A 26896-nucleotide genomic window follows, 5' to 3' on the forward strand; every position below is an offset into this window, starting at 1 on the left:
CTGTGTAGCCCAGGCTGGGCCTCAAACTTGTGGCAATCCTCCTGCCTTGCACAGTGCTGGGATTAAAGGCTTGTGCTACCTCATCCAGCTCTAAATCCTTATTTTAAAAGATAGAATATTCTTGAAGTAACAGGCAATTTTGTTTGCTATTTTTATCATAGCTTTGATCTTATATATTTAAGCCTCAACTTATTATTCTTTTATAGTTACAGATCAAGAATTACTCTTTTTTTTTTTTTTTTTTTTTTTTTTTTTTTTTTTAAATTTAAAGATAAAAATTTTTTTTTTTTTTTTTTTTTTTTCTTTTGGTACTGGGGATTGAACTCAGGTCCTTGTGCTTGCGAGACAGATGGTGGAACCACTGAGCTAAATCCCCAGCCCTCAAGAACTACTCTTAAATGGGCCAGGCCTGGTGACACATGCCAGGAGTCCCAGCTACTCAAGATGCATAAGGATGACAATTTGAAGCCAGCCTGGACAACTTAGCCCCTATCTCAAAATTTAAGGGCTCAAAATATACCTTGGTGGTACAGTGTTTGCCTAGCATGGTTCAATCCCTAGTACTGCCCCCCATCAACAAAAACATAAAAAAATAAAAAGCTACTCTTAAATGGAACTTAGTTAATCATTGCACTGGACACTTTCGGTTTTGTGAGATAGATAGCTTCATCATATCCTTAGATCCTTTTGACCTCTCAAAATGCTTCTGAAGATTGTGCTGATGAAGGAAGATGACCTTTCATACTGTTCTGTTTCAAGAGACAAAAATCACAAGTGTAGTTGTACATCTTACTGGTTTTTATTCCTGGTTTGTGAATCAGGACAGCCTCCATGTTACAAAATAGAGTTCTTATTGGCAGGAAATAGATTTTTAAAGGTGGAAGCAAGGAAACAGAAGAGTCTAACAAACAAATGGAATGCAATGGGTAATATGAGTGATTTCCAGTTGCTATTTTGTAAGCCTAAAAGCAGAGACTTCCTTATCATGCTGACTCAGGTAGTCTGAAATCCAGTTTTCAGAGAAAACTTTTATGTCATAGAAAATATCTTTAAAGTTTCAGTTTGATAGTAGCATTTAACATAAATGACTCGATTTTGGTTTGATCTGGTATACTGGGGCCTAGTGTAAGTGACTCCCGTAATTTTAACAGTATCATAAATGACACAAGATGTGTGTGCATAAAATGTTCTCATGTCCTGGGAAGAGAATATTTAGCAAGTCTTAAATCCTTTAGGTATAAAGTAAATTTGGACAAGAAGAAAAGATGGGGGGAGAATCTGGCCTGCTTGGACACACAGGTTCTTTAGCATGGTAACAGTCACCTGTGCTAGGAGAGTGATGCCATCTTCCCCAGACCCTGTTCTTGGTGGTCAGTAACTGACCACAGGAAACATGGTTCTAGTTTATTTAACTCACAAAGTGAAAGTCAAAGTTCTACCCTAGTGTTACTGCATAATGGGCAGATATAGTCCAGGCTCTTGTGCATGAAGAACAAAGAATTGCCAAGTGTACACCAAGAAGCAAGGGGCAAGCAATTATATTTATTGAAGATCACAAGGGCAAATCTGTGCTGACCAAGAAATGGCACAAACAGAAAAGTGGTACCTGGGTGACAGGAAAGCAAAAGCCTGCAGATAGGTCCTAGTACACAGAATCAATAATAGCAGCACCCAATAATTCAGGCTTTCAGAATTTGAATAATATGTATCTTAGCCCAGGTCTCCCCTCTGAATCTCTAGGTGTGATCAACAGAAATGATTGGCAGGGTGCTGTGTGTGTCATCTTAGGGACCTACATGCCTGTCCCAGAATTCATTCTGATCTTAATTATATGCATGACATAATAGTACATATTAACTCTTAGCAAGTGGTAGTAAGGTGAAGGTGACTGCAGTCAAGGCTAGGTGATCCAACACACATGTGCTCTTGCCTAGAGCATCAGAGTTCTCCTGAGTTATGTTATTTTCTACCTCTCTTAGGACAGTAAAAGGAGGAATAGCCATATGATTCTATTTGAAATTAAATGGGTGGGAGTGACTTCCTCAGCTCTATTTCTTTTTTGAAGCAAAAATTTTATTGATACATTTTTAGATCTACATAATGATAACATTTGTTATAGGGAATTTGTACCTGTATATGTTATGTCTTGCTTTTTTACCCCTTCTCCCACCTTGACCCTTCTTACCCTCCTTATTTATTTTTAAAAGCTTTGTTTCCATTTTTGCTTTCTATTCTTTTTTCTTGTCCCTCCCTCCACATTCTCATTTGAACATTTTATTCCCATTTCCCAATATCTTTTATATATTTTGGTCCTCGTGCCTCGGTGTAGGGTTTTTTTTTTTTTTTTTTTTTTTGGTCATGGGTAATTAAGAGTTCTATATGTCTCACTTATCTGTATGTCAAATTATTTTTCCCTGCTTAGGAAGTTTTCTGCCATGACTTCTGTAATGTCCTTTGAACTATCTTCTGCTTTTTCATTGACTCCCATCAACCTTATGTTATTCTTTGCATCATCTAGCAGCTGTTGGGTTGATTTTTCATGGTCTCTGCTACTTTTAAAAAATCTTTTTTTCATGGTCACTAACTGCATTCCTGTCTTTTGTAGCTGATATTCTCCACATTGGCTCATACTGCTGTGTACATGTTCAAAGGAATTTTTAATCTCCTGGATATCTATTTCATTCGGTTTCATGGATTCCATTTCTTTGCTATGTCGAGTGTTCATGGTTTCCATCATTTTCCTAAACTCTTTTTTAATCAGTATCTGCTCTAGAGTCATTATGTCTTTTATTATGGTCCCCATCATCTAAGAAAATATTTCTGATTTTATTTTTTATAGAGCTTCATTCATCTGCTTTGTTACTTCCACTGTTACCACTTCACAGAGTCCGAGTGGGTGGGTTCCAAATTGTTCCATCTCATTGCCCCCTTTTTTTTTTACCTTTGGTGAGCTGGAAGTTGGGGTTGCATCTTGCTTAAGTACCTTCTCATTTTCCGTTTTGTTTGTTTGGTTGATTTGTTGGCTTTTTGGACTTTTTTAGTTTAATTCCTGGGTCAATGCTTATAAATTGCTTATGGCAAGTAACTTTATTGCTAGTATTTAGAACCCTTAGGAAATGACTACTTCTTAGATATATCTTCTAGGTATAGCTGGCTTTTGGGTTTGAGTCTTTTGCAATATCCTACCTCTTCAATTTATTGGGGATGACAAGAGGCTGCCTATTTGGCCTGGCTCCTGGTTCTTTGGCCCTGGCCTATAGTATTGATTATGATCCTTAGACAATCTCAGTCTTAGTTTACTAGAAAGAACAACTGATTAGAACAATTATGTCACCTTGACTAAAGCAGTACATTCAGCAGTAATGGTAGCATCAAATACAGCCTAGGAAATAACAAAGTGTCGTAACTGTTAATTTTTCACCTTTAACTTACGAACTAGATTTGTGGTTATATAACCATAAAATAAACCAGAAAATTCTGTACAATAAATATGTGCTCAGTATGGCAATTTTACTCTCAGGGGAGAAATTTTTTAATTAATTTTATTGATATATTTTATTTATAGGTATACAATATAATGACATTCATCACTGCATATTTGTACTTTTACATAATATATCCTGGCTCTTATTTTTTCCCATTCCCCTGCACTCCCTTCGAGCCCTCTACCCCTCCCTGTTTACAAAGACTTTTTTTCCATTTTTTCCTTTTCTCAAATTAATTCTATTCCCTTCTTTCCTTTCCCCAATACTTCCTAATTTCCCTTCCCCTTTAGACCTTTTCTTCTTATTTCACATTAGTTATTGTACCTTTTGATCCTTATTTATACTTTCAGTTTCTCACACCAGAGAAATTGTTCAGTATTTACATATGTCTGTCCTATTTATTTCACATAAGAGTATCACCTCAGTGTGGATCCATTTAGCTATAAATGTCTCTGATTTCTCAATTGGTTTTTTCTTTCTTTCTTTTTTTGTACCGGGGATTGAACTCAGCACCTTGGGCTTATGAGGCAGGCATGGTGCCACTGAGCTAAATCCCTGGCCCTAATTTCTCATTATTTATGGCTGAGTAGTACTCCATTTTATTTAAAAAATTTTTTTCTTTATCCAGTCTCCAGTTGATGGGCAATTGGGCTGTTTACAACTTTTAGCTGTAATAAACTGTGCTGCTATGAGCATGAGTGAGCATATACCACTGTGGTATGATTCTTTTAATTCTTTTGGGAAGATACCCACCCAGTAGGGGAATAGCTGGATCAAATGGGACTTCCAATCCTAGTTCTTTGAAGTATCTCCATACTGATTTCCACAGTGGTTGCATTAGTCTACACTCCCACCAACAGTGGAGAAGGGTTCCTTTTTCCCCATAGCCCTGCCAGCATTTGTTATTGGTTGATTTCTTGATAACAGCCATTCTTTCTGGAGTGAGGTGAAATCTCAGCATTATTTTCATTTGAACCTCTCAAATGACCAGTGATGTTGAACATTTTTTCATATGTTTAATTGCTATTTCTACTTCTTTGAGAAATGTCTGTTCATTTCAGATGCCCATTTATGGATAGGGTCTTTAAATTTGAGAAGTCTGATTTTGTTTTGAAGTTCTGTATATATTCTAGATAGTAGACCTTTGTCTGAGGAACAGCTGGTAAAAATTTTTTTTCCACATTGTGGGGTTGTCTCTTCACACTGTTGTTGTTTTCTCTTGCTATGCTGGAGCTTTTTAGTAAGAAGAGATTCCACTTGTTGATTGTGCTTGTTCATGTGCAACTGAGGTTTTATTCATAAAATCTTTTCCTATACCAATGTCTTCCAGAGTTCTACCTAACCTCTCTTCCAGCCAGTTTAGTGTTTTTGTTTTAATGTTTAGATCTTTAATCCATTTCAATTTTAGTTTAGTGCATGGTGAGAGATACAGGTCTAGTTTTCATCTTTGGCAAATTGAAATCCAGTTTTTCTAGCACTATTTTTAATAGAGGCTATCTTTCCTCCAGTGAGGATGTTTGGCTCCTTTGTCAAAGTGAGGTGTGGGTGAGTATGTCTGTGTATAGTTGTTTCTACATCTTCTAATCTGTTCCACTGGTCCTGGGGTCTGTTCCTTTGCCAGTACCATGCTGTTTTTATCACAGTATCTTTGTAGTATAGTTTCAGGTTGGGGATTGTGATTGTCTTTGTTGCCTAAAATTGCTTTTGCTATTCTAGGTCTCTTCTTGTTCCAAATGAAATTTTGGATTGTTTTCTCAAGGTCTGTGAAGTATGCTATTGGAATTTCAAGTGGACTGCATTGAATCTATGTAGAAGTTTTGGAAGTATGGCCGTTTTAACTATATTGGTTCTTCCTACCCAGGAGCAAGGGGTGTTTTTCCATTTTCTGATACCATCTTCAGTCTCTTTTTTTTAGAATGCTACAGTTTTCAGAGTAGAGATCTTTGAGTTCTTTCGTTAGGTTAATTCCTAGGTATTTCATTCTTTTTGGATGCTATTATGAAAGGAGTTGTTCCTCCTGTTCCTCTCTCAGTGAGTCTGTTGTTTGTGTACAAGAAAGCTATTGATTTTTGTGTGTTGCTCTTGTATTGAGCTACTCTACAAAATTTGGTTATTGAGTCTAGAAAACTTTTTGGTGGCGTTCTTGGTCTTTTATAGAGAGTATGTCATCTGCAGATAATGATAATTTAACTTCCTTGTTTACTAGTTTTATTCTTTTTGCTTGTTTCTCTTGTCTGATTGCTGTGACTAATGTTTCCAAAACTATATTGAACAGTAGTGGTGATAGTGGACATCCTTGTCTTGTTCCTGATTTTAGCATGAACAATAATAACAAAACAAAAAACTAGAAACAGTTTTCACACATATAAAAACAAGAAAAAACAAAACAAAAGCAAGAGAAGAAGGGCCAGGGATTTGGCTCGGTGCAGGGTTCTGAGTTCAATCCCTGATACCACCCCCCCCAACAAAAAGCCCCTTCAAGGTGTCTTTCTGGTGTCACTGGTAGAGCAAGTGAGCAGACAGAGTTCAGGTCTTTATTGATTGATCCCAACAAGCCAGCCATAGATTAACAATGAAGTAGGGGATAATCCCAGCAAGTTCGCACCTTTTGTTCTGAAGCTCAGGCTGGTTTCTGGCTGTGAGGCTGGAACCCATTTTGTTTAGCCACATTCCATGTGATTCCTACTGGCTTGAACTTGGCTTCTTTACCTCTTGAGTTCAACTTGAACTCAGTTCTGCCTCACCTAAATAGAGCCAGCCTGCAGCTGCTCTGAATTCCAAGCTCAGTTGGCCTCTCTCTCCCAGAATCACCCTCTCCTGGGGGTCATCTGAACCCAGGTAACTCACCAGCCACTGCAGTCTGCTATGTCCATTCCTCCATTCCTGTGGTGCATTTCTCCATGGAGGCCTCTGGGGTCACTGGTAGTAACCATGCAACTGCAGGTTTGAGCTGCCTTTCCTGTACAGTGTGTCAAGGCTCAAGGAGAGAGCACTGCTTGCCACCTCCTTCTTCAGTGAAGTCTCTCTCTTTGCTCTCCCTGTGGGCTTCACTTCTTGCTTCAGATATTTGCTGGGTCCTGGGAACCCACCTCTCTCTTTATCCTCCTCACGTTGCTATATTCCAGCACGTGGACATCAAATCTTGGAGAGGCTATTTCTCCACTCAGCTCTGTTGTTTCTAATGTACTACTTGGATCTCTGAAATCTTTTCTCTGTTATCTCAGCCTTCTTGTTCACACTTCCCTAGATTCAAGGAGCACTTACAGGCATGCTGCTGTGCTTGGCCCCATTGACTCAGATGCCATCGGTGTCATTATAGATGATACACAAGAATACGCAACCTTTGAAAATAAAGCCTGGCTTTTACTCCTCCACATCACATTCATGTGAGAGATGGGTTTGAAGATGGGAGCTCAAGCAACCTGTGTGTGGCAAAGAAAGGAAAGAAGGGAATTAGATTTAGTATGTACTGAAATGCTATGTAGTGGACAAGGCTGTTTTTCTTCTTTCTCCTGTGTTTCTCTTCCCAGGGTTTGTAAGTGAGCTAGATAGATCATGTCCTCTCACCTATTTCTGTCCTCTGCTTTTTAAAATACACAGACCTCTTCAGAAAGCACAAAATCAAAGGGTGTCCTTTCTCTGATGCAGTATCTAGGCCTCATCAGTAGCTGCTGAACCCAAAAGGGCTTTGAAGCTAAAAATCCAAATGAGTAGCTTCCTAGTGGTCTTAGCTATTATATAGTTGACCTGAAAACCAAAGGGGGGTCCCTTACAATAAGGGCCTCCTCAGGCTTCTATGTAATATGGATGCTTAGCAGTTAATCACCCATCAGTTGTGCTTCAGTTATGTTAACCAGAATGAAGAGGCATTATTATGGTGGTGTGTTGCTTTCAGCTGGATATCCTTTGAATGAATGTAATTGCAAAGCAGACTCATGGACACATCTGACAGCCTGTGTTTTGGGGGGAATCTCTGGGGCTCATCAGGATCATCCTGGACTCTGGCTAGAAGCCAGAGGAGGTTTTAGAAGGTGAGGATGTGGGTTCCTAGGGTCTCTACCATTCAGGTAAGCTGTATGTGTGATATGTGTACCACTGTCAGCCTCGATTTCTTCATCTGTCAAGTGAAGTGTTTTCCAGCTTCATTGCTAAGAGGCAGCTAGCTTGAACTACTCTTGGGTGGGAAAATGTAGATTAAAAACCCAAATAAAGTCATAGACAGTTTACTCTCAAAACTAAGAAGCTAAGGAAGCTTCCCAGAAAACATTATACCATATTTTATTATGTATTTTCATCTATGTATATTCTCCAAAATTATGTTATACCCACATTGAGATGAATTCCATAATCTCCTTTCCTTATTCCAACCTGACTTCATGCCATGTTTTACTTCTCCCTTCTTTTGAGCTACAAATCAGCTTTGATAGAAACCCTCTAAACAGCCTCTCTAGGACAGTCAGGGAGCTGACCTGCTGTAGTGTTGCTTTTGGTCATTTGGACAGAGGGAGGAAGAGGCTGTCAACATTCACTCCATCAGAAGAAGCCAACAACCATTGCCCTTCACCTTTCCAGACTTTCTTGGTTCCCCTTTCCCTGAGTCAGAGTATTCTGATATAGGGCCTCCTTGCCCCCTTCCTCCCTCAAACCCCAGCAGCTATGAAGAGATTGCAAGAAGGAGCCATGTCCAATTTCTCTTACTTCCCTAAAACTGCTCAGAACAGACTTACAGTCCATACAGTCATCACTGGGCCTTACTACTGCAGTCATGCAGGCCCCTCTCACATGCTATTAATAGTACATTGGAGCAACCACTGCATTAAAAGCCGCTTAAGCATGAAAAAAGCATTCATAGCCTTTGGAACTTGACAGTGAATCTCGGGCAAGCTTTGTGAATACAGGGAAAGAAACCCTATGAGGTTAAGCAGGGAAGGTGTGAGGGTCTTAGAAGAAGAGGTCTTCTGGAACCTCCAGCTAGCCTAAGGATCTGCCTGGGTGTCTCTTTAAAGTTACATTTTAGTTTCTTTATGACTGCATAGCAAGCGACCTCCAGGAGCCCCACCTTTAGAGGAGGAGCTTAACAGGTTTGATGTGCTAACAGAGACTGTTAAGCCTTGAAAGATTCTCTCTTTCTTCTAAGGAGCCTCTCCAGTTGAGAGAGGGAGTCTAGAAACAGAAGCAATTCTGAGGGGATTAATGCTCTTATTCAGTCTTAGTCTATTTATTGATTGGATTCTACATGACGATGATAGTGGTGGTGATGACAGTGGTAATGTTAATGATGATTTTTCCTTGGCCAGATGAATCTGAGGAATGCTGGGATATGCAAAGCTAATTAGTGGGGTTAATTTGAAATGAGATATCTCAGCCTTCAGTGAGTCACCCAGGGAGGGGTTAGACTGGAATTCACTACTGTTTTGGGTGCTGACACCTTTCTTCATGCTACCCTGTGCAGATTTGAACACCAGGCTATTCCTGGTACCAAAATTAAATGTACTGCCCACAGATTTGGGTAGTTTTTTCATGTAGCTCATGTTGCCGTACCAAAAACGAGAGAGAGAGAGAGAGAGAGAGAGCGAGATGCTGCACAATTTGGGGATTTAATACCACTTTTTCTCTCCCCACAGAACATTGACATCACCAATTTCAGCAGTAGTTGGAGTGATGGCCTGGCCTTCTGTGCTCTGCTCCACACCTACCTGCCTGCCCACATCCCTTACCAGGAATTGAACAGTCAGGAAAAAGTAAGTCGCAGCTGTCTTGGTTCTTCTCTAGAAACGCAAGGGGAAGTCCTAATTCTGTTGATACATCCCAATAGGGGTGACATTTATAGAGCTAGAATAGACATTAGGCTGTTGATACCAGCATGGTAACTACTAACTGCACCTTGGGGTCCCGTCCTCAGTAAATACTTTTCAGCTTCCCTTCTCAATACATACCCCTAGTTAACCTAGGATAAATTGTTTTTGTTTTGTTTTGTTTGAGGCAGGATCTCGCTTTATAGTTCAGAGTGGCCCTGAACTCACTGTGTAGCCCAGGCTGGCCTCAAAGTCTCAGTGATCCTTCTGCCTCAGCCTCCCTTGTTACCTAGGAAAACACAGTGTAGGCCAGTTTACTGTGGCCACTAAGAAGTTCTTGCCTCACATTTTCCAGAGAAATCCCTGAAGGAATCTGATATTCATGGTTTGAAAACCTTAGCCAGATTTTTCAAAGTTAATTCCAGGGCTGGGAGTACAGCTCAATTAGTATTTGCCTAGCATACATAAGGTCTGAGTTTGATTCTCCAGGGTTGCAGAAATAAAAAATAAAGCAGTCTATTCCAAATAACCAGCAAATGCCATCAAAATGATTCCCTGCTCAAAAAATGGAAACTGTGTATCACATTTTTAGTTGCATATTAAAGACTTCAGGATGTTCAACATTAAAGAAATGTATGTGACTTTGTTTAATGCAGTGTATATCATATCCACAGAATCTTTTGACTTGTTTCAGCTTTACTGTAATAACTCATAACAAAGTTGGTAGGCTGATGTGGTAGTGGACACATATAATCTCAGTACTCTAGGAGGTGACACAGGAATATCACAACTTTAAGCCCAGTCTGGACAATTTAACAAGACCCTGTCTCAAAATAAAAAAAGCCTAGGGATGTAGCTTAGTACAAAGGCCCTAGGTTCAATCCCCAGCACCACCAAAAATGAAAGTTGGCAAACTTTTCCTTTAAGGGCCAAATAGCTGGCTTTGTGACTCAGTTGGTCTCCGACACAAATACACAACTCTACTATCAAGCTAAAATGTCTATGAACTAAATGTAAATGGGTGGGCACGGATGTGTTCCAATAAAACTTTATTTATAAATACAAGATGTGGGCCAGATTTGGCCTGTGGGCAGTAGTTTGCCAACTCCTGACCTATAGCATCCTACAGAGTCATATTCCATAGAGTATGCTTTAGGAAGTACCATGCTGGGCCCTGTACTCATCTGCTTAACAGTTTCTTGCCACCCATGGTACCTAGGCAACACTGAACAACAAAGGCATGTTTGTGTGCCCTTATGTGGTTGACAGACAATAAACATGTGAAGTAATTTATAGCAAGTAAAATTATAAATAATTATAGGAGCCAAGAGATAAACAATTCTGTGAGACTAAATAGTTGGATCTTATGTATTTATTTATACAGTACTGAAGATGGAACCAAGGGTCTTGCTTATGACATGCAGGCATTCTACCATTGAACTACACCCCCAGCTGCCAGAGATCCAAGTTAGGTTAGAGACTAAGGAGGTTGTACTCAGGCTACTGTCTGAAGATTGAGAGTGAAGGAGGCTTTCATGCAAAGCACTAATGATGCTTTCTAGGGCAAAAGAGCAGCACAAGCAAGGGAAAACTGGGCGCTGGCAAGGACATGGGGGAAGGAAGGCACTAGGTTCTGGTGGGAAGAGAAGAGTAGCCTGTGATGCCAGGGGACAGATAGAGAGAGCCATACCTAGCTCCCTTCTGAGGATGGCTCTGATAAGTTTACGTTCTGCTTCATGCATAATTTTAAACAGTGGAGAGCTGATTAATATTTATTAAAAAGCTCTTGACCTTTATGTGAAAAAGAAATTGTAAGGGAAACAAAAATGAAGGGGAGCTCTGAGTTAGGCCTTTGCAAAAGTAATTTGGAAAGCTCAGTGTCTTTGGCTTCATCCATTAACTGGGACTAGAGTGGTAGCAATAGGAAAGATACATAAGGTTTCAAAATATGTCTTGGATGTAGACTCATCGGCAACAAGTTGGTTATAGGAGGAGGGAGAAGAGGAAGGAGTCAAAGACCACTTTCAGATGTCTGATCTGACGGGACTTTTGTTGTTGTTGTTGTTGTGGGGTTTTTTTGTTTTGTTTTGTTTTGAGGCAGGATCTCACTATCTCACTATGTAGTTGAGAATGACCTGGAACTCACTATGTAGCCCAGGCTGATCTTGAACTCTCAGCAGTCCTCCTGACTCAGCCTCCCAAGTGCTGGGATTACAGGCGTGTGCCACCACGGCCCGACTTGACAGGACTGTTTTCAATGAGAAAGGCAAAGAGAAGTTTAACAGTTCTGTTTTGATTATCTCATATCAAGATTTAAATAGTCATTATCATTATTATTAAATAATAAAGGGAATAGTCATGGTAATGATAATAAATGGAATAGTCATGGTAATGATAATAAATGAATAAAATGATTTAAATTTTCAAGAAGTTAAGGTTCTTCAGAGAAGCACAACCATTGGGTGTTAATAGGGGGTAGAAGGGAGGTGAGATTTTAAGCACTTGGCTTGATAATGATAGAAGCTGGGAAGTCTAAAATCTGTAGGGTACTCTGACGGTTGGAGATTCAGGGAAGAGTTGATACTTCAAATCTGCATGCCATCTATTGGCAAATTTACTTCTTTTTGGAAGAAGTTAATCTTTCTCTAAGAAGGTCTTTGACTGGATTAGACCCATTCACATCATGGAGGGTTATCATCTGCTTTACCTAGAATTCACTGATTTAAATGTTTTTTAAATACCTTTTGCAGAAACATCTAAAATAATGTTTGGCCAGATATCTGGATACCGTGTAGAGACAAGTTGACACATAAAATTAACTACCACAGAGTATATTAAATTTTTAAAGCATGCTTACATTGGGTGCTTTGCCATCTATGAAGCAGTCTGGAGAGGATTAGTAAACATTTTAAGGAGAAAAAGTTGTGTTTCAAATCATGTTAAGTCAAAATATATGAAATATGCAGATGGTAATGTCAAGAAGGAAACTGGATAGCAAGTCTGGAGTTCAGATGAGTGATCCAAGCTGAAAGTATAGATCAGGAAGTCATCAATAACAGATGACCGCTGCATAATGGAACTTCTTAAGATGATGGGAATCTTCTGTCTGTGTTATCCAGTGTGATAGTCACCAACCTCATGGGAAATTGAGCACATGAAATGTAGTTGTATGACAGAAGAACTGTTTTATTTTAATTAATTTCAGTTTAAATAGCCACAGGTCATAAGTGGCTACTCTTTTTGGACAGGGCACATATAGATGATACTTAAAATTATGTGACTGAAGGTCACCCAGTGTCTATAACCTAAGAGAAGTAATAGTGTCTGTTGTTATAACAGAATATCTGAGGCTAGGTACTTCATAAAAACAGGTTTATTTAGCTCTCAGTTTTAGACTGAAAGTCCAAGATCAGGCAGCCCCATCTGGGTTGGACATATACAGGAAATTACAAGGCACAACAGGAAATCTAGAGTCAAGAGCCAGGTTTTGCTCTTTTAATCAAGTCCCCAAGAACTACATTGATCTCTTCCAAGGGTGATAGGCCAGTGACCTAATTACCTCCCACCAGGCCTCATGTCTTAAAGGTTCCATCACCTCAGCACACTGAGAGTCAAGCTTCCAGCACATGAACATTTGAGGTACAAATTCAAATCATAGCAGAAGCATACAGAGATAAGGACCCAAGGAATAAGCCTGAGGACTTTGGTGTTTGTGGTCTAGGTAGAGGAGGATGACCCAGCAGAAAGAACCAAGAATGAGCAGCCACAAAGTAGAACTGGGACCACAAGGTGTCACAGAGGCCAAGAGCAGAGCACAACATCTGATAGCCTCACAGGAAAAGCCCTAGTTTGACCATTATATAGGCATCTGACCCCTCCTCACCCTGTTGACTTTTCAGACCTTGCCTTTCCCATGTGATATTATAAAGATAATTGAAGAAATAGTGGGTATAAAATAATGAGGAGACCTTCCTAAAACTGTGATAAGTTTAAGTTTAAACACTCATACACACTGTCTAAAATCCATATCTTTCCAGCAGATCTGGCTTCTTTATCTTCTAATCAGTATAGATATATTGAAAAATAATGGATCTGTAAGTATTTGTTATCACACTTGGAATGATGAACTTTGCTTTTTAATGACTGAAACCTCTTTTATCATTTTTCAATACTAGGGATTGAATCCAAGACCTTTTCACTGAGCTACAGCCTAGGCCATTTTTTATTTTGAGACAGGGTCTTACTAAGTCACTAAAGGCTAGGCTAGGCTCAAACTTGCAAGCCTTTTACCTTAGTCTCCCAGGGCTCTTGAATTACAGGCATGATTGAAACCTCTTTGTTTCACTCTGGATCCCTCTGATTCCTACATTCAGATACCAACTGTTTTCCTGTAGATACGGAGATGTGCAGCAGGGTAGGCAGACATCACATTGTCCTCCTTTTGTTGTCCTTACAAAACAGAGGAGAGGCCTCTGTTTTCTACATCTGTCATACAGTCCATGACGCACCTGAGTCTAGTGGTCTGTGATTTGCTCTAGGTACCTGGAATGTTGGATTTTAAGATCTACTTGGCTTCACTGCTTTCCTGTCAACTGGAGTTGGATTTGTGTCCTAGCACCTAGGCCTCTGTTTGTTAGTTACCACCCCACCACTCCCTGAAGGAACATCTGGCTTCCTGTTTCCTTAATGCCCTGTTCTGGCTACATGCTTGGTTGAGTGACACTGGCTGCAGCAGTGACATTTCGTGACTGCCAGGGTATGACAAAAAGGCCCCACGGGTGAGAGAGACCAGACCCGCTACAGTTATGGATGAGGGTTTTCACAGTATTGCGTTTAACACAAGCAAATCAATACAGAATAAAACTGAGCACATGTGTGTAACCTAATAGGAGAGCAATCTTTCTGGAAGAGGGCATACATGAAGGAGAAGCTTCCCAAAGGAGGCATGTTTGGAGTGGAATTTCAAAGGAAACAAGCTGACTTGAATGAAATTCACACCTTAGTTCTCATTAGGATGAATGATCACGGTCTACCCCCAGCCTGCAGCCTTGTACCAGTAGACTTTAGTGTTTGGTTTTTATTTATGTTTTGAGGGGCTTTTTGGTGTACAGACATCAAAAGGGGCACCAAGAAAGGCCTATAATGTTTGTAAAAATCTATTAAAACTGAAATCTCAAAATTTCATCATATGGGGCTGGAGATGTAGCTCAGTTTTAATGCACATACTTATCTCATACAAGGCCCTAGGTTCAACCCCCAGCACCAAAATAGATAATTAGAAATAAAATAAAAAGTGTATAATATAACTGTTGATAGTCCAGAAAGTTCAGAAATCTTGAGCTTTTCTCATCTGGATGGAAGTAATTAAGCCTAGTACATTTGACCTCAGTATTAGGGAATTTCTAAATAAAAGCTAACAAGGCTGACTTTGGGGATATGCAATCACAGGGTATGAGTTATAGTCAATGAAAGGTTTTGGCACTGTTTTTTCATTTGTTGTTAAGAAAAAGATAGAGTGTTGATCTGTCTGTCTATGAAACTCTGCCAATAAGCCTGAACATGTATTTATGTCGCTGTTTGAAATGAAATAAGAATGTGAAAGAATTTCTGGAACTGGCACCCTTTCTCCTGTTAGTTTTGAGTGAGGTATCCTCCTATCAGGCAAGGCTGGCAACAGACTCTTGCCGTGAGCTGAGGACTTCTCTCCTGGAACTGGGAGGTCCCACACTTGACACTAAACACATACAGGAATTTGTTTCAGTGATAATGGAAATCAAAACTGAAGAAACAGCACAAATTTCAGATAAAAGCTTTAATTGAGAAAGAATAGAAAATAAAGAAGGGGCTTTAGTTTAGGGAGGAGATTAGCTGAAAATAATGCAGGTCTGTCAGATCGGACTGGCCCATAACAAAAAAATGAACTAGCTCTTACAATTTCACTGGAGTGGGCTAGAGACTGATAATTTTCCTTTGGATAATGAGTATGGCCTCATGTTTCCTTCTAAAACAAGATACAGATCAGTGGTCATTGTCACCCATGGAGACATCCTGGCATAACACACACACATACAAACACACTATTATATAGCGCACCCGATTCTTCTAGTAAGAGTACAGGAAATCACATTCCATACATTGCTAGCAAGGCAAGATAAGGAAAAAGATGTGTCTGCCTTTGGTGGGTTAACAGCTCATGGATTAGGACCCCATAACCCTCCTGTCTCCTGTCCCATGAGGTTACCTGTCCAATTTCACACTTGCACCTTCTTCCCACATAGGGTAGCAGGCAGTGGACAGCTTTATACTGTTATGCACCTCTGTGGGCAGAGATGGAGGGAAATTCACAGCTGAAGGGTGCTGAGGCCTCTGAGCTTCTCTGAAGGGTCTGCCCTCTTCTCACATCAGCAACAGTTGCCTTCCATTGCCTCTGCACATAGTTTTGTCACCAGATGGATTCTGAACAGGTCCCCACAAAGAGAAGATGGGGACTTCACCTCAGCCCACCCACAGGGGGGTAGGTTGTAGATTCATTGACTTGGGTCACAAGAGAATTAGAAGGATTTATGACACAAATTAAAGAACTATCCACTCAAAAGTGAGTACAGGCCCTCAGAAGAGATGCATTATAGCCTAGGGCTAGGAGTTTTTATCTGGTCTTTGGGATATCCTCAGATGGTGATCCAGGTGTGTATTCCTACTGTCTTCTCAGGTTACCCGTTTGGTAGGCTAAATTAGAATGCAAATCATTTGCATGTGTTTGATATTTAGAGATATACTGCACACTTAATATGCTGCTTCCTTGAGAATGGAGGTCTGTGGAAGAGCAATTTACAGGCAGAAAGCACGGGCCCAATTTACAGACTTGTATCAGTAAGACCCTTAGGGAAAAAAAATTTTTTTTGGAATGAGATTCCTAAAAGGGAAAAAAGCATTGCAACCTTGGGTGATTTTGTGTCATGAAGCTTCAGTTTTCCTTAAAAGTACAACTTAGAAATTATGGTTTTCTTTATTTCCTTTTTGCCTATATTTATTTCTTTTCTTCTACTTTAGCCATGACAGCATTCTAGTGAAAGGACATTAGGGTGATGACTCCTGGTCACTCGTGTCTGCTGTTGCCAGAATGAGTAAAAATAATTTTTGTGAATCCAGAAACCACTCCTGTTTACCACACTCTATGTTTTACTGTTTCCAAGCATTTTGAAGCAATTTCCAGCCTTGGCTATTTCTTCTGTGTTCAGTATCTGATTAGAAAACATAGTTATGTTTGAATCACACTAAAGGGAATTGATTGAATTCTGTGTAAAACTTTTAGTTTAAAGATGCCTTCTCATTAAACCTTACCAATCATAAAAGAATACAAATTAAAATTTAAAAATACTGTGACATATTTGATAATCTCTTGGAAATCATAATATGTTCGCAGGTAAGAGTACAAGAAAAATGAGTACTAATTACACTATTGATGGAACTGAAAATTGGTATTAACTTCTTTTTTTTTTTTTTTTTTTTTTTTTTTAAAAAGGTCTCACTGTTTACACCATGCTGGCCTAGTTCAGGCTGGCCTTCAACTTACTGTGTAGCCCAGGCTGGACTCAAACTCACCATGATCCTCAGCCTCCTAAGTACTGCAATTGCAGGAATAGCCACCATGCCAGCTGGTATTAACATTTTAGAAAGTAATTTAGCTTTCTCCAAAGCCATAAAATGTATTTTGACTCCTGGAGCAATGGTAGCCTGAAAAGTGCTTGTAGATCCCTTCTCCTTAACCAAAATGGACTTTAGAATAAGAACAAGGCCTCATTAGCACCAAAATGGAAGATTGCTGCCACAACTGTGGGCTACATTGAAGGAAGCCTGGGAACCAATTCACAGCTCCCCACTCAGCACAACAGAACAGTGTCATAGCAGTAAGCATGAGGCTTTCAGTCCATCTTCAGTAGTTTCCCGAAAGAGGGCTGGTGACAGGCAGCATCACCACAGATGAACAGCTTCCCAAGGCCTTGACCACAAACAGGAAGAAAATGTACATGGCCATGTCTTTAGTTTTCTTCTCTGACCTGATTTCTAGATCAGAGTTGTTTTCGGTGTTAGGGCGGCCCCTTGTTCTTGGATCCAGATGTTCAGGTGACAGCAGAGTGAAAGCTATGGGAGAAATGAAAAATTTAAAAATTATGTATAAAAGAATTTTTTAAGAGATGAGATTTTGTCATGTTGCCTGGGCTGGCTTTGAACTCCTGGACTGTTAGCAGTTCTTCCCTCTTCAGCCTGTCTTGTACTGGTAGGGGTCTGATCAGGCCTGAGCGTGGATCTCAGCCTTCTAGGTTCATTCCCCTGCCCACCACCAAGAGTACAAGAAAAGCCCATAAAAATGAAAAAAATTATGTATTCACAATTTGGCCAAATTGGGAGTACAGCTAGCTCCCTTGCCTCCATTGCACAGAAGCACTCCACTTTATAGACAGAGCCAGGAAATATCCATACATAGTTAGCCAAGCTTTGGCCCAAAGGGCTGAAAATGTTGCATCCTCCTTGGCAGCAGGGCTAGAGATGGCAGTTAACACTCTTAGCATTAAGAAGGTAGAGAAGTAAGTCTATGTCCTTTAAAAAAAAAAAAATCTTACTTTTAAAGATCTATTTTAACTTCACAGTTATATTCTGAGTACCTGGGACTGTCAATGCCTAATTATCATGGGTCCTTGTTCTAGTGATAATGGGAATTAAAAACTAAAACACAGATTTTCAGGGGGGAAAACTTTGATGAAGAGGACCTGACCTGCCCCCACACAACAGCAGGAGGCCAGAATGGCCGAAATGGACCAGGGTCATAGCCAGCATTTTTTCAATCCTGGTTTCGTAGCTCTGGAGGAATCCTCATGATTAAAGGAACAGTTTTGTTCTCATGAAATGATTGCCTCTGTGGTTGTTTCAGTCTTGTAAAGCTGTTTCTCCTGGGACTACCATTTCAGGATAATGGCCAGAGACTTCTGAGCAAGTCTTTTGGGGAGGGGCCCGGAATTGGACAGTATAAAGAAAAGCTGGTGATTAGATGTCCCTCAGAATCCTGGAAATTACTTTAGTTACGCTTATCTTGGTGTCTTCCATCTTTAAGGGGAATGAGATAGGCCAGGTAAATTTTGTTCTGTCAGCTTTTGGCAGACATTCTCTAAATTATTAACAACCTATATGGAGAGCTGAGAAGAATGTGATTTTATTCTACATTTAGTTACTTTATCAGGCATTTTTAGGCCCAAATGAAGTCATGGTTTTAGCAAAAACTGCTTTTAAGCCCATGATTGTCTTAAAAAAAAATTATATTTTTAATGAGTAACAGATTAAGGGCCTGGGGTTTCTTTGTCCTTTTTTTTCCTGTGGTGGTCTCTCACTATATTGTGACTATCATAAAACTACAGGGCACCACTATGCCCAGATTATGTATAAAATCTGAATGAATAAATTGTGAAATTCTATTGAAGGACATAAAACATGGATATGTAGAATATTTTTGTCTCTCAATTATACTTAATATGCCAGTATAAATTTTAATAAGTCCTAATGGTTTTGAAATTAATTATGGAGGTGGGGGAGGATGGCCAACTGATTCTTAAATCCGTCTGTCCAAAGAAATGTCAGAATAGCCAGAGAGAATCTGAAAGGAAGCTACAAACTAGAGCTGAATGACTGTGGAATGGTGCCGGTATCCTTCTAAGGAAAAATTATTTTCATTGCAGAATTCTCTGTCTAGCCAAACTGTTAAACAAGTAGGATGAGAAAAGAGAGATTGTGACATATGAATGGATGCAGAAAATGTTTCCTTAAATGCATCCTTTCTCAAAAAGGAAGCCCAAGAATATACTCAATTGAGACAAGAATATAATCAAAAGAGTAATACAGGTTCCGGAGGACTTTGGGCCTAAAGGATTTTATTGAATGATACTATTAGTAAGAACTTGAGGGTAGGAACAAATGGTTCTGGGAAAATTGGCTATCTACATGCTGAAAATGGAATCTAGACTCACATCTCTCACTATGCACTAACCTTAAAACCAAAATGGATCAAAGATCTAAACAAAATAGGTAAAATATTTGAAGACATAGGTGTAAAGATTTTCTGAACAGAACTCTAGTTGCACAAGATATAATAACAAGAATCAACGAATGGAATCATATCAAATTAAAAATCTTCTGTACAGCAAGGGAAACCACCAACAGAGTGAAGAGACAAACTACAGAACAGGAAAAAATTTTCCCAGTTACTCCTCAGTCAGAGGGCCACTATATAGGATATAGAAGGAAATCAGAAAAACATAAACCCCCCCTAAATTAAAGACTGAATAAAAAAATGAGCACCCATGCCTATAATCCCAGCACTCACACCATTGAGGAAGGAGGATAGCTGCAAGTTCGAGGCCAGCCTGGGCTACACAATGAGTTCAACCTGAAGTACATAGCAAGACCCTGTCTCAAAAACAAAACAAAAAAACAGGGTGGGGAGTCATCTGAAACAAATAGACACTTCTTAGACAAAGAAGTACGAATGGCACATAAATACTTGAAAAAAATGTTCAACATTGCTGGCTGTTTGAGAAATGCAAATTAAAACAACACAGATATAATCCAACCACAAAAAGAATGGCTATCTTCAGGAAATCAAACAATAGCAAATACTTGGAGAGACTGTAAGGAAAAGGGAATCCTTCTCCATTGTTGGTGGGCATGTAAACTAGTACAACTACTATGGAAATCAGTATGGAAATTCCTCAAAAAACTAAAAATATAAATTTCATTCAACCCAGCTATTCTCCTTCTAGATATCTTTACAAGAGTTAAAGACATCATACCACATTCCACAGTGATGTGTACATACCCATGTTTACAGCAGCACATTCCATAATAGCTGAATCTTAGAGGCAGCCTAAATGTCCATCAATAGATGAATACAGATGAATAAAATATATTTATATGCAATGGAATACTATGCAATTAAGAAGGATAAACATGAGTTATTTGTAGGAAAATGGATCCACCTGGAGACCATAATGTTAAGTAAATCAGTCACACAAGCTTAAATATAATTTCTCTTGTATGAGAAGACATAAAGTATAAAATAAAAGACAAATAATAGAAAAAAAAGTTAGTGTAACCCAGCATAGATTATATCTAAAATCCAGCATGGATATATCTAAAAGTATACCTTGATTTAGTATGATTACATTCTGTATTTTATATTTTTTGGTCTGTTGGTCTGGAGGTTAATCTGTATATGTGATAGTTAACTGTATAAGACTCATAAATAAATGAATCTGATGCTGGTGAAAAAAAAGGGGTGGAGGGTAAGAGGGGGAAAAAAGAATTGAGGTGTGTTACATACGTGTACCAATTCCCCATTGTGAGTATTTATAATCATTATGTACTGCAAACATGTACTAATGAAAAAATTTTAGAAGAGCTTGAGGGTAAGAAAAAGGAGCTAAAACATGGGAAGCTATGCAGGGAAGTCGCTGTCTTCTTGTTAGAACAGAAAGTCTGTGGGCTATGAGGAGAGTATTACAAACGTAAAGCAGGTGTCAGAATGAGTAGGAAGCCAAATGATAGAGACATAAATGCTCCTCCCACTAAGAAAAATCCAAAATAAGCAGAAGCAGTAGGGAATAAACACATTTTTTATGAAAAGCCCTCCAGTTCTGAAGCATATTAAAATGTGTTTTAATTTTAGCAATAAGTAGAGTGACTAAAAGGAGAATCCTTGAGTGGCACAGGATCAGGCTTTGGAACTGTAGAGAATAAAATACAATCGTAGCCCACTTCTGGGTAGATATTTGTTGTTTCTATCTTTTATGATCATCCTAGGAAGAGAACACAGATGACTCAAATGTCTTGATAAAAAAGGAAGCAGATGTTCTAAGTTTTAATAATTTAAACATAAAATTTTACACAGAGGAAAAATGAGAGGGACCTGTTGCTTATTTCACAAGGTAGAGTCAAGAAGTCTGTCCATGATCAGTAGCACAAGAAGTTCAAGAACATTATTGAAGACCACAAATGTAATAACAAAATAGAAACTATAATTAGATATATGACTATAAGGGTGACCAGAGATGTCTAGTACCTAAGTCCTCCTTGGTCTTGGGAGGAAGTCAGTAGATAAAGCTTCTGTTTTAGAAATCAAGTAGTGGTGTAAGCATATCACAGAGATACTGAGATAATGACCAGAAATAAAGAGAAATTAAATGTTGTTTTTCCCAAGGACCAGGGTGGAGGGCAGCAGCAGTTTTTCTTTTGATTATTTTTAACTGTGTGTGTGTGTGTGTGGCTTTGATAGTTTTCTCTGATACAGGACCATGATTCAGCCACTTTGTTACACAACAGAATGTGGATGTCATAAATCTTGACAAAGCCAAAAATAACCAAAGAAACAAAAATTTATCTTTGTAGTTGAGCATGGTGGTACACGCCTGTAATCCCATCATTCAGGAGCCTGAAGCAGGATTTCTGTGAGTTCAAGGTCAGCCTGAACTACATAGCAAGATTCCATCTCAAAAAACAAAATAATTTTTAAATTTTTTTCTGATAGGTGTCAATAACATTATTTTCAGTGACAGTCGTCACCCCTTAATTTCTTTTCCTTAAACTGAAACCATTGTTCACATAGTTGACTTATTACTTTTTTATAATACAGTTAGTCCCTGACTTACAAATGAGTTCCATTCCAGGAGAACATTCATAAATTGGATTTGTTTGTATCCAACAAAGTGAGTCTTATCAGTATACCTGTGAAAGTTTGGGACTTGAATGTTCATAGTTTGGGAACTTACTGTAATAGAAAATCTACTACAGAGTGTCATTTTGTGTTCTTTCCTAGTAAGAGCTATTTTTTTAAGTTAATAATTCCGGTGTCTCTGTCTTCTTAACCTAGAAGAGGAATCTGTTGTTGGCGTTTGAAGCAGCGGAAAGTGTAGGCATCAAACCCAGCCTGGTAAGTTTTCTGTTTTGTATCTTGTTATTCTATTTATATGAAAAACAACTTTATGCCACTTATTAAACAGTTTCTTATAAAACACTGAAATCCATTTGCAGAATACCTCTTACTTATGATCTCTGATATAAAGTTATCTAGTTGGTATGATCGCATATCTGAGTAGAGTCTTTTAATTAGATTTCATTATGGATAAATTTCAGTTCTGGAAATACTACCATTAAAGCCCTGTTGTTGCCTATAATCTTAGTACTCTGGGAGGCTGAGGCAGAGGAATTGCAAAGTGACGCCCAGCCTGGCCAACTTAGCAACTTAGGGAGATCTTGTCTCAAAATTAAAATATATATATATAAAGAGTTGGGGATGTAGCTCAGTACAAAGGTCCCAAGTTCAATCCCTAGGAAGGATAGATAGGGAAGAAGGAAGGAAATCAATACATAGCTGAGCTCCTCTCAAGAAAGAATGAGAAATAATAAGAAGGCAGAAATTTAATATGAAGTGAAAAACAGAGCCATAAGAGACATGGCACCCCGAGGGGTGGAAATGGAGATGGTGTCATAATGCTCATTGTAAATAGATACCTAATAGGCCCAAATGGCTTATTGCAGTGGTGGAAAACCTATGGCATGAGTGTTACTGTGTAAGTTTTTTGTTTTTGAGACAGGTTCTCATTATGTATGTAGTTCCTGGTGGCCTTCAACTCACTATGTAGCCTAGGCTGGCCTCAGTCTCACAATGATCCTCCTGCCTCAGCCTCCCCAGTGCTGGGATTATAAGCATGTGCCACCATGCCTGGCCATTGTGTTTTTCTTTTAAGACCAAAGGTGTTAATGTAGAGTTGTTTTTTCTAAACTAAAACCTCAATATTGCAGTGTTGGCATTTGGTGATAAATATGTGGGTTTTGGGTTCAGTTCGGCACCTGGTCTCTAAAAGGTTCACCATCACTGGCCTGTAGGATTTATGTAATACCCACAGAGAAATAAGAGACAAGTACCTGCACTCCCCTAAATAGAGCATTAATATTGAGACCCCTGCATAAAACCAAGGCTCACAACATGAGGCACTTCTTAGTGAAAATGGAAATTTTTTAAACTACATTTAGAGAAGTAATAAGGGAGTTTGTCTCCACCTTGGATTTGTTTTTGTTGTTGTTGGTGGTGGTGGTGGTTGTTTTGGTGTGGTTTGGTTTGGGGTTTTTTCTTTGTTGTTGTTTTTTTTTTTTTTTTGATAGAGGAAGGTGGACAGAAAGTAAAAATCTCCCGTAAGAAAAAGTGCCAGATGAGATTTTGAGTCTAAATTTATATCTGTTCTTCTTGGAGCCCATAGCTTATATTTGCTGATTCAAGAAGCTCCCACTAGTACAACAGCCACTAGAAATATATTCACTAGCCCAAATTACAAACCTTCAAGAAAATTATTGAGTTAGCTAATAGATACAACCCTGAGGATTATCTGTTAGAACTGGAGATTTTTTAAAAAGAGACTTCATATCTACTATGCTTAAACATATTAAAGAGATGAAAGAAGGAATAGGAGCCATAAGGGAAGAACATTGTACAATACAAAAAGAGAAACTTGGAAAAAGAGTCAAAGAAAGCTACTGGAAATTAATGAGGTGTGTTGCCAAACTGATTGCAGTACTGCAGATTGAACCAAAGGGTACTGTGCCACTGATTTCCAGCCCTTTTTACATTTTATTTTGAGACATGGTCTTAGTAAGTAGCCCATACTTAAACTTGTAGTCCTTCTGCCTCAGCCTCCCAAGCAGCTGGAACTATAGGAATGTGCCACTGCACCTGGCTTGTGTGGTGTGTGTGTGTGTGTGTGTGTAAGAGAGAGAGAGATAAGTTGTCCAGAAGTAGTTTACAGATTGATTCACCACTTAAGAACCTGAAGTGTATCTTCTCTACACGCCAGTCTTTAATATGTTGGCTTTCTGTCCCCATACTTCTTCATCTGTGGTTGAATATGCCTGCCATGCCCCAGACATCACTTCTACCTGCAAGACAGGAAGAAAGGGGATAGAATAGAGCAAGACTCTATAATCTTCCCCTCTGATAAGAAAAGCAAACAGCTTCCGAGGGCTCATCGACAGTGCTCTGTTACATGACTGTCCCATCTCTGAAAGTGTTTGAGAAAATAAATATATATTGTTTTTCAGCCTCTTTTAGAGTGAAGCAGGTAAGAGAGGGAGAGGTTGGGAATGACTGTTGGGTTAACCAGCTAGTTTCAGAGCTCAAGATAATGAAATGAAAATCAGGTGATGTCCATTTCCCGAGTTGAGAGGGAATACCAGAAGAAAAGGATAAAAGGAATGGAAGAGAAACAATACAGTGGTGTCCTGGTTCACAAATTCGATTCATTCCATGATTCTGGTAAAGACGACCACATTCATGTTTGTGCAGGAAAGATAGCTACAGTTGTGTTCATCACCCAGTGCACAGTTCACAAACAAAAGCAGAATTTTGCAAAACACTTGTTTGTGAACCAAATTGTTTGCAAACAAAAGTGTTCATGAACCAAGGTACCACTGTATTTGAAAATATAATACTTGATATGTTTCCAGAATGATAAAATACAAGAGTCCACATATTCTTGTTTTGTTTTGGTTTTTTTGAGACAGTATCTCACTCTGCAATTTAGGCTGGCCTTTTAAACTTACTATATAGCACAGGCTGGCGTCAAACTCATGGCGATCTCCTACCTCAGCTCCTGTGTGCTGGGATTACAGGCATGTAACACCACACCCAACCACATATTATGTGTTCACGTATTCTTAATGACTCTGAAGCAGGATAAATAAAACAAAATATCCATCCAGACATACTATAATGAAACTACAGAAAAATCAAAGACTGATTATAAAAAAAAATTTCTAACAGTTATGAAAAGATAACCCAGTGAAAATTATCAATGTCTAGAAATCACAACTTACAAAGGAGGATCATGAATGGCCACTAAACTGGATTGATTGATTTGATTGATTGTAGGGCTACAGAATGGACCCAGGGCTTCAAAAATGCTAAGAAAACTACCATGGAGGTATATCCCCAGCCTGAGTACTAAACATTTCAAGTGTTCCATTATATCAGTGATCATAAAAATCTAAGCTGAAACAATAGTGAGATACAATTCCATTACCTCAGAGTATGGGAAGAATCCAAGAAAGTGAAAGTACAGCTGTCATAGAAATCTTAGTACTGTGAACAACGTTATGCCAGTATAAATTTGAAACAGAACAGTTTCCTAGAGAAATAACACATTTCTTCAAATATTAAATATAGTTTACTATGAAAGAAATAGCACTTTAACTATTAAATTTTAATTCATATTTTTGTGTCTAGTCACTCACACAAAAATGAACAACATCCCAATAGGCCCAGATTCTATTAAACCTTTATGAGACAAATATTCCTATCATTTATGTACAGAGAATTTAAAGAATGGCAAGCCTAATATATCTGACCACCATCGAGAGCCAAGTATTGTATTTATACTCACTTTGGAAACAAGAAAACAGCTAACAAATACCAACTAACCAGTCCAAACAAGGTTTTCATAAGAATCAAAGACATAATGAGAACATGTAGATTTTTTCTTTATAGCATTGTACTTAATATTTGTTTCTTTCATAACTTGTTATTTTTAGATTTTCATCTAATATACTCTAGAAGTTGGTGATGGGAATAGAGTGAGATCGTCATGTTGACCTAGTTGGCAGAGCCAGCAATTTCATTTGTAAGGATAGTTGAGTTGCTGCTGACAAATGTAATTAATCTCAAAAGCATTCAGGAATGCTTGTGAGCAGTTTAACCAGTTTTACCATCAGCAAAATAGAAATTCCTGCATTCTTTAGTATGCTTTTCTGTATCTTTTTGTCCCTTTGATTTTGGGAATGGAGCTTAGGGCCTTCACTATGTACTTCATCACTGAGCAGCACCCCCAGCCCTGCTTTTCAGTATCTTGATGTGAATTGAAAAACGTACTGAGTTACACTTGATACTTTCAAACTATACCGGGTCAGAAGTGACAACTGTATTCAATCCCATATTAAAATTCTTTTTGGTACCGGGATCGAACTTGGGTCCTTGCACTTGCTAGGCAGGTGGCGGAACCACTGAGCTAAATCCCTGGCCCCCCATATTCAAATTCTGACGTTAGATTTTGTAGGAAGTAGTGTGTGTGTGTGTACATTTAAATATCCAGGTATAGCCAGTTAGAAAGGATGAGCTTAAAAACTGGAGGTCTACAGTGTTCCCCACCTCTTAGAAAGCATCCCTTCTTAGCCACTCTGTAATGAGGCAGTTTGTTGATTGATTGTAGTGCTGGATGAACAATCACAGGGGTGAGCACTTCCTTACAGAAAGCCTTGGGTGACAGAGGATAACTGTCATCATCACTAGAAAAGCCAGGAGGTCTGACCTCTAGGACTGATGTGCCTGTGACTTGGTAAGGCAACAGTGCTGCATTGGTCATCTGTTCCCTGAAGGTTGTTGCTCACTGATTAACCTGGTACCACCCCAGGACAGTCACTGTGCACATACCAAGCTCTTCAGGGCCCACAATATTGGAGTGATGCCTTTGGCATGATTCAGCCTATGTTGTGGTATAAACTTTATCACGTGCATCTCAGTAGTTATTT

The 26896-nt window shown here is 38.9% G+C and overlaps 1 protein-coding gene across 2 annotated transcripts in view; it reads left to right on the top strand.

Annotated features, from left to right (window-relative positions):
• The window catches only part of Specc1 (sperm antigen with calponin homology and coiled-coil domains 1), a 130716-nt gene that overhangs the window by 97465 nt on the left and 6355 nt on the right, over positions 1-26896 (top strand). For both annotated transcript variants that reach the window (XM_033762755.1, XM_033762756.1), the window contains exons 11-12: positions 9110-9226; positions 22194-22253. In XM_033762755.1, coding sequence (XP_033618646.1) covers positions 9110-9226; positions 22194-22253 — 177 coding nt within the window. The remainder of the gene's footprint in view (positions 1-9109; positions 9227-22193; positions 22254-26896) is intronic.

Source organism: Fukomys damarensis, unplaced genomic scaffold (assembly GCF_012274545.1).
Source record: "Fukomys damarensis isolate Sample0158 unplaced genomic scaffold, DMR_v1.0_HiC HiC_scaffold_13, whole genome shotgun sequence".
Classification (NCBI taxonomy): Eukaryota; Metazoa; Chordata; class Mammalia; order Rodentia; family Bathyergidae; genus Fukomys; species Fukomys damarensis.